Raw genomic sequence first — 10,000 nt, 5'->3', positions numbered from 1 at the left:
ATGTGTAACTCTGTGTTGTTGTTTACTCCATGTGTAACTAACTCTGTGTTGTTGTTTATTCCATGTGTAACTAACTCTGTGTTGTTGTTTACTCCATGTGTAACTCTGTGTTGTTGTTTACTCCATGTGTAACTAACTCTGTGTTGTTGTTTACTCCATGTGTAACTCTGTGTTGTTGTTTACTCCATGTGTAACTAACTCTGTGTTGTTGTTTACTCCATGTGTAACTAACTCTGTGTTGTTGTTTACTCCATGTGTAACTAACTCTGTGTTGTTGTTTACTCCATGTGTAACTAACTCTGTGTTGTTGTTTACTCCATGTGTAACTAACTCTGTGTTGTTGTTTACTCCATGTGTAACTAATTATGTGTTGTTGTTTACTCCATGTGTAACTCTGTGTTGTTGTTTACTCCATGTGTAACTCTGTGTTGTTGTTTACTCCATGTGTAACTCTGTGTTGTTGTTTACTCCATGTGTAACTCTGTGTTGTTGTTTACTCCATGTGTAACTCTGTTGTTGTTGTTTACTCCATGTGTAACTCTGTGTTGTTGTTTGTGTCACACTGCTTTGCTTTATCTTGGCCAGGTCACAGTTGCAAATGAGAACTTTTTCTCAACTGGCCGACCTGGTTAAATAAAGGTGAAATACTAAATAAATACGTGTGTGTGTGTGTGTGTGTGTGTGTGTGTGTGTGTGTGTGTGTGTGTGTGTGTGTGTGTGTGTGTGTGTGTGTGTGTGTGTGTGTGTGTGTGTGTGTGTGTGTGTGTGTGTGTAGGTCTGAACCCAGATAACCCCTGTCTGAAGGTCAAGTGTAGCGGTCACAAAGTGTGTGTTGCAGACGACGACCAGACTGCTGCTTGTGTTAGCCAGCGGAGGGTCAGGTAGTTACCACACACACACACACACACACAGTGACACCACTCACTCACTCACACACACACACACACACACACACACACACACACACACACACACACACACACACACACACACACACACACACACACACACACACACACACACACACACAGTCACTCACTCACTCACTCACTCACTCACTCACTCACTGACTCACTCACTCACTCACTCACTCACTCACTCACTCACTCACTCACTGTGTTCTAGTGGTTCTGTTACTACTGGACCCTGGTTCAGCTGTGACTGGACACCAGGTACTGACACATAATTGGATGTTATGTGTGTTTATAGTGTGAAGGAACCGGGCCTGTCTCTGAGTCCAGGGTCCAAATGCAGACGCTGTCCAGTGGTCCGTCCCTCTCCTGTGTGTGGTACTGATGGACACAGCTACTCAACCAAGGTGGTACACACATTCACACACAATACACAGACATAAAGACACTACAATCTACTATAGATACATAATACTGTCCTCATTCACCCTGTTAACACAACTATCTACTATAGATAACACTACTATCTACTATAGATACATAATACTGTCCTCCTTCACCTTGTTAACACTACTATCTACTATAGATAACACTACTATCTACTATAGATAACACTACTATCTACTATAGATACATAATACTGTCCTCCTTCACCCTGTTAACACTACTATCTACTATAGATAACACTACTATCTACTATAGATACATAATACTGTCCTCATTCACCCTGTTAACACAACTATCTACTATAGATACATAATACTGTCCTCCTTCACCCTGTTAACACTACTATCTACTATAGATAACACTACTATCTACTATAGATAACACTACTATCTACTATAGATACATAATACTGTCCTCCTTCACCCTGTTAACACTACTATCTACTATAGATAACACTACTATCTACTATAGATATATAATACTGTCCTCCTTCACCCTGTTAACACTACTATCTACTATAGATACATAATACTGTCCTCCTTCACCCTGTTAACACTACTATCTACTATAGATAACACTACTATCTACTATAGATAACACTACTATCTACTATAGATACATAATACTGTCCTCATTAACCCTGTTAACACTACTATCTACTATAGATAACACTACTATCTACTATAGATAACACTACTAGCTACTATAGATACATAATACTGTCCTCCTTCACCCTGTTAACACTACTATCTACTATAGATAACACTACTATCAACTATAGATACATAATACTGTCCTCATTCACCCTGTTAACACAACTATCTACTATAGATACATAATACTGTCCTCATTCACCCTGTTAACACAACTATCTACTATAGATACATAATACTGTCCTCATTCACCCTGTTAACACTACTATCTACTATAGATAACACTACTATCTACTATAGATACATAAAACTGTCCTCATTCACCCTGTTAACACTACTATCTACTATAGATACATAATACTGTCCTCATTCACCCTGTTAACACTACTATCTACTATAGATAACACTACTATCTACTATAGATACATAATACTGTCCTCCTTCACCCTGTTAACACTACTATCTACTATAGATAACACTACTATCTACTATAGATAACACTACTATCTACTATAGATACATAATACTGTCCTCCTTCACCCTGTTAACACTACTATCTACTATAGATAACACTACTATCTACTATAGATACATAATACTGTCCTCATTCACCCTGTTAACACAACTATCTACTATAGATACATAATACTGTCCTCCTTCACCCTGTTAACACTACTATCTACTATAGATAACACTACTATCTACTATAGATAACACTACTATCTACTATAGATACATAATACTGTCCTCCTTCACCCTGTTAACACTACTATCTACTATAGATACATAATACTGTCCTCATTCACCCTGTTAACACTACTATCTACTATAGATAACACAACTATCTACTATAGATATATAATACTGTCCTCCTTCACCCTGTTAACACTACTATCTACTATAGATACATAATACTGTCCTCATTCACCCTGTTAACACAACCATCTACTATAGAAAACACAACTATCTACTATAGATACATAATACTGTCCTCCTTCACCCTGTTAACACAACCATCTACTATAGATAACACTACTATCTACTATAGATAACACTACTATCTACTATAGATACATAATACTGTCCTCATTCACCCTGTTAACACAACTATCTACTATAGATAACACTACTATCTACTATAGATACATAATACTGTCCTCATTCACCCTGTTAACACAACTATCTACTATAGATAACACTACTATCTACTATAGATACATAATACTGTCCTCCTTCACCCTGTTAACACTACTATCTACTATATATACATAATACTGTCCTCCTTCACCCTGTTAACACTACTATCTACTATAGATACATAATACTGTCCTCCTTCACCCTGTTAACACTACTATCTACTATAGATAACACTACTATCTACTATAGATACATAATACTGTCCTCATTCACCCTGTTAACACTACTATCTACTATAGATACATAATACTGTCCTCATTCACCCTGTTAACACTACTATCTACTATAGATACATAATACTGTCCTCATTCACCCTGTTAACACTACTATCTACTATAGATAACACTACTATCTACTATAGATAACACTACTATCTACTATAGATACAAAATACTGTCCTCCTTCACCCTGTTAACACTACTATCTACTATAGATAACACTACTATCTACTATAGATACATAATACTGTCCTCATTCACCCTGTTAACACAACTATCTACTATAGATAACACTACTATCTACTATAGATACATAATACTGTCCTCATTAACCCTGTTAACACTACTATCTACTATAGATAACACTACTATCTACTATAGATACATAATACTGTCCTCATTCACCCTGTTAACACTACTATCTACTATAGATAACACTACTATCTACTATAGATACATAATACTGTCCTCCTTCACCCTGTTAACACTACTATCTACTATAGATAACACTACTATCTACTATAGATACATAATACTGTCCTCATTCACCCTGTTAACACAACTATCTACTATAGATACATAATACTGTCCTCCTTCACCCTGTTAACACTACTATCTACTATAGATAACACTACTATCTACTATAGATAACACTACTATCTACTATAGATACATAATACTGTCCTCCTTCACCCTGTTAACACTACTATCTACTATAGATAACACTACTATCTACTATAGATATATAATACTGTCCTCCTTCACCCTGTTAACACTACTATCTACTATAGATACATAATACTGTCCTCCTTCACCCTGTTAACACTACTATCTACTATAGATAACACTACTATCTACTATAGATAACACTACTATCTACTATAGATACATAATACTGTCCTCATTAACCCTGTTAACACTACTATCTACTATAGATAACACTACTATCTACTATAGATAACACTACTAGCTACTATAGATACATAATACTGTCCTCCTTCACCCTGTTAACACTACTATCTACTATAGATAACACTACTATCAACTATAGATACATAATACTGTCCTCATTCACCCTGTTAACACAACTATCTACTATAGATACATAATACTGTCCTCATTCACCCTGTTAACACAACTATCTACTATAGATACATAATACTGTCCTCATTCACCCTGTTAACACTACTATCTACTATAGATAACACTACTATCTACTATAGATACATAAAACTGTCCTCATTCACCCTGTTAACACTACTATCTACTATAGATACATAATACTGTCCTCATTCACCCTGTTAACACTACTATCTACTATAGATAACACTACTATCTACTATAGATACATAATACTGTCCTCCTTCACCCTGTTAACACTACTATCTACTATAGATAACACTACTATCTACTATAGATAACACTACTATCTACTATAGATACATAATACTGTCCTCCTTCACCCTGTTAACACTACTATCTACTATAGATAACACTACTATCTACTATAGATACATAATACTGTCCTCATTCACCCTGTTAACACAACTATCTACTATAGATACATAATACTGTCCTCCTTCACCCTGTTAACACTACTATCTACTATAGATAACACTACTATCTACTATAGATAACACTACTATCTACTATAGATACATAATACTGTCCTCCTTCACCCTGTTAACACTACTATCTACTATAGATACATAATACTGTCCTCATTCACCCTGTTAACACTACTATCTACTATAGATAACACAACTATCTACTATAGATATATAATACTGTCCTCCTTCACCCTGTTAACACTACTATCTACTATAGATACATAATACTGTCCTCATTCACCCTGTTAACACAACCATCTACTATAGAAAACACAACTATCTACTATAGATACATAATACTGTCCTCCTTCACCCTGTTAACACAACCATCTACTATAGATAACACTACTATCTACTATAGATAACACTACTATCTACTATAGATACATAATACTGTCCTCATTCACCCTGTTAACACAACTATCTACTATAGATAACACTACTATCTACTATAGATACATAATACTGTCCTCATTCACCCTGTTAACACAACTATCTACTATAGATAACACTACTATCTACTATAGATACATAATACTGTCCTCCTTCACCCTGTTAACACTACTATCTACTATATATACATAATACTGTCCTCCTTCACCCTGTTAACACTACTATCTACTATAGATACATAATACTGTCCTCCTTCACCCTGTTAACACTACTATCTACTATAGATAACACTACTATCTACTATAGATACATAATACTGTCCTCATTCACCCTGTTAACACTACTATCTACTATAGATACATAATACTGTCCTCATTCACCCTGTTAACACTACTATCTACTATAGATACATAATACTGTCCTCATTCACCCTGTTAACACTACTATCTACTATAGATAACACTACTATCTACTATAGATAACACTACTATCTACTATAGATACAAAATACTGTCCTCCTTCACCCTGTTAACACTACTATCTACTATAGATAACACTACTATCTACTATAGATACATAATACTGTCCTCATTCACCCTGTTAACACAACTATCTACTATAGATAACACTACTATCTACTATAGATACATAATACTGTCCTCATTAACCCTGTTAACACTACTATCTACTATAGATAACACTACTATCTACTATAGATACATAATACTGTCCTCATTCACCCTGTTAACACTACTATCTACTATAGATAACACTACTATCTACTATAGATACATAATACTGTCCTCATTCACCCTGTTAACACTACTATCTACTATAGATAACACTACTATCTACTATAGATACATAATACTGTCCTCATTCACCCTGTTAACACAACTATCTACTATAGATAACACAACTATCTACTATAGATACATAATACTGTCCTCCTTCACCCTGTTAACACTACTATCTACTATAGATAACACAACTATCTACTATAGATATATAATACTGTCCTCCTTCACCCTGTTAACACTACTATCTACTATAGATACATAATACTGTCCTCCTTCACCCTGTTAACACTACTATCTACTATAGATAACACTACTATCTACTATAGATAACACTACTATCTACTATAGATACATAATACTGTCCTCATTAACCCTGTTAACACTACTATCTACTATAGATAACACTACTATCTACTATAGATAACACTACTATCTACTATAGATACATAATACTGTCCTCCTTCACCCTGTTAACACTACTATCTACTATAGATAACACTACTATCAACTATAGATACATAATACTGTCCTCATTCACCCTGTTAACACAACTATCTACTATAGATACATAATACTGTCCTCATTCACCCTGTTAACACAACGATCTACTATAGATACATAATACTGTCCTCATTCACCCTGTTAACACTACTATCTACTATAGATAACACTACTATCTACTATAGATACATAATACTGTCCTCATTCACCCTGTTAACACTACTATCTACTATAGATACATAATACTGTCCTCATTCACCCTGTTAACACAACTATCTACTATAGATAACACTACTATCTACTATAGATACATAATACTGTCCTCCTTCACCCTGTTAACACTACTATCTACTATAGATAACACTACTATCTACTATAGATAACACTACTATCTACTATAGATACATAATACTGTCCTCATTCACCCTGTTAACACTACTATCTACTATAGATAACACTACTATCTACTATAGATACATAATACTGTCCTCCTTCACCCTGTTAACACTACTATCTACTATAGATACATAATACTGTCCACCTTCACCCTGTTAACACTACTATCTACTATAGATACATAATACTGTCCTCATTCACCCTGTTAACACTACTATCTACTATAGATAACACTACTATCAACTATAGATACATAATACTGTCCTCATTCACCCTGTTAACACTACTATCTACTATAGATAACACTACTATCTACTATAGATAACACTACTATCTACTATAGATACATAATACTGTCCTCATTCACCCTGTTAACACTACTATCTACTATAGACAACACTACTATCTACTATAGATACATAATACTGTCCTCATTCACCCTGTTAACACAACTATCTACTATAGATACATAATACTGTCCTCATTCACCCTGTTAACACTACTATCTACTATAGACAACACTACTATCTACTATAGATACATAATACTGTCCTCATTCACCCTGTTAACACAACTATCTACTATAGATACATAATACTGTCCTCATTCACCCTGTTAACACTACTATCTACTATAGACAACACTACTATCTACTATAGATACATAATACTGTCCTCATTCACCCTGTTAACACAACTATCTACTATAGATACATAATACTGTCCTCATTCACCCTGTTAACACTACTATCTACTATAGATAACACTACTATCTACTATAGATAACACTACTATCTACTATAGATACATAATACTGTCCTCATTCACCCTGTTAACACTACTATCTACTATAGATAACACAACTATCTACTATAGATACATAATACTGTCCTCATTCACCCTGTTAACACTACTATCTACTATAGATAACACTACTATCTACTATAGATAACACAACTATCTACTATAGATACATAATACTGTCCTCATTCACCCTGTTAACACTACTATCTACTATAGATAACACTACTATCTACTATAGATACATAATACTGTCCTCATTCACCCTGTTAACACAACTATCTACTATAGATAACACTACTATCTACTATAGATACAAAATACTGTCCTCATTCACCCTGTTAACACTACTATCTACTATAGATACATAATACTGTCCTCCTTCACCCTGTTAACACTACTATCTACTATAGATACATAATACTGTCCTCATTCACCCTGTTAACACTACTATCTACTATAGATACATAATACTGTCCTCATTCACCCTGTTAACACTACTATCTACTATAGATACATAATACTGTCCTCATTCACCCTGTTAACACTACTATCTACTATAGATAACACTACTATCTACTATAGATACATAATACTGTCCTCATTCACCCTGTTAACACTACTATCTACTATAGATACATAATACTGTCCTCATTCACCCTGTTAACACTACTATCTACTATAGATACATAATACTGTCCTCATTCACCCTGTTAACACTACTATCTACTATAGATAACACTACTATCTACTATAGATACATAATACTGTCCTCATTCACCCTGTTAACACTACTATCTACTATAGATAACACTACTATCTACTATAGATACATAATACTGTCCTCATTCACCCTGTTAACACAACTATCTACTATAGATAACACAACTATCTACTATAGATACATAATACTGTCCTCCTTCACCCTGTTAACACTACTATCTACTATAGATAACACAACTATCTACTATAGATATATAATACTGTCCTCCTTCACCCTGTTAACACTACTATCTACTATAGATACATAATACTGTCCTCCTTCACCCTGTTAACACTACTATCTACTATAGATAACACTACTATCTACTATAGATAACACTACTATCTACTATAGATACATAATACTGTCCTCATTAACCCTGTTAACACTACTATCTACTATAGATAACACTACTATCTACTATAGATAACACTACTATCTACTATAGATACATAATACTGTCCTCCTTCACCCTGTTAACACTACTATCTACTATAGATAACACTACTATCAACTATAGATACATAATACTGTCCTCATTCACCCTGTTAACACAACTATCTACTATAGATACATAATACTGTCCTCATTCACCCTGTTAACACAACTATCTACTATAGATACATAATACTGTCCTCATTCACCCTGTTAACACTACTATCTACTATAGATAACACTACTATCTACTATAGATACATAATACTGTCCTCATTCACCCTGTTAACACTACTATCTACTATAGATACATAATACTGTCCTCATTCACCCTGTTAACACTACTATCTACTATAGATAACACTACTATCTACTATAGATACATAATACTGTCCTCATTCACCCTGTTAACACAACTATCTACTATAGATAACACTACTATCTACTATAGATACATAATACTGTCCTCCTTCACCCTGTTAACACTACTATCTACTATAGATACATAATACTGTCCTCATTCACCCTGTTAACACAACTATCTACTATAGATAACACTACTATCTACTATAGATACATAATACTGTCCTCCTTCACCCTGTTAACACTACTATCTACTATAGATAACACTACTATCTACTATAGATAACACTACTATCTACTATAGATACATAATACTGTCCTCATTCACCCTGTTAACACTACTATCTACTATAGATAACACTACTATCTACTATAGATACATAATACTGTCCTCCTTCACCCTGTTAACACTACTATCTACTATAGATACATAATACTGTCCTCCTTCACCCTGTTAACACTACTATCTACTATAGATACATAATACTGTCCTCATTCACCCTGTTAACACTA

The 10,000-nt window shown here is 34.2% G+C and overlaps 1 protein-coding gene across 5 annotated transcripts in view; it reads left to right on the top strand.

The window, feature by feature from the left end:
• The window catches only part of LOC139419178 (testican-3-like), a 37,550-nt gene that overhangs the window by 11,209 nt on the left and 16,341 nt on the right, over window positions 1-10,000 (top strand). For all 5 annotated transcript variants that reach the window (XR_011635394.1, XR_011635392.1, XR_011635393.1 and 2 more), the window contains exons 4-5: window positions 776-881; window positions 1,210-1,318. Coding sequence is in view for 1 of the 5 variants with exons in the window: in XM_071169176.1 (XP_071025277.1) it covers window positions 776-881; window positions 1,210-1,318 (215 nt within the window). In the remaining 4 variants the exon portion in view is untranslated. The remainder of the gene's footprint in view (window positions 1-775; window positions 882-1,209; window positions 1,319-10,000) is intronic.

The sequence above is a fragment of the Oncorhynchus clarkii genome, chromosome 10 (assembly GCF_045791955.1).
Source record: "Oncorhynchus clarkii lewisi isolate Uvic-CL-2024 chromosome 10, UVic_Ocla_1.0, whole genome shotgun sequence".
NCBI classification, from domain to species: domain Eukaryota; kingdom Metazoa; phylum Chordata; class Actinopteri; order Salmoniformes; family Salmonidae; genus Oncorhynchus; species Oncorhynchus clarkii.
The sequence above is the reverse complement of the archived record's forward strand: the minus strand, read 5'-3'. Positions and strand labels throughout refer to the sequence as shown.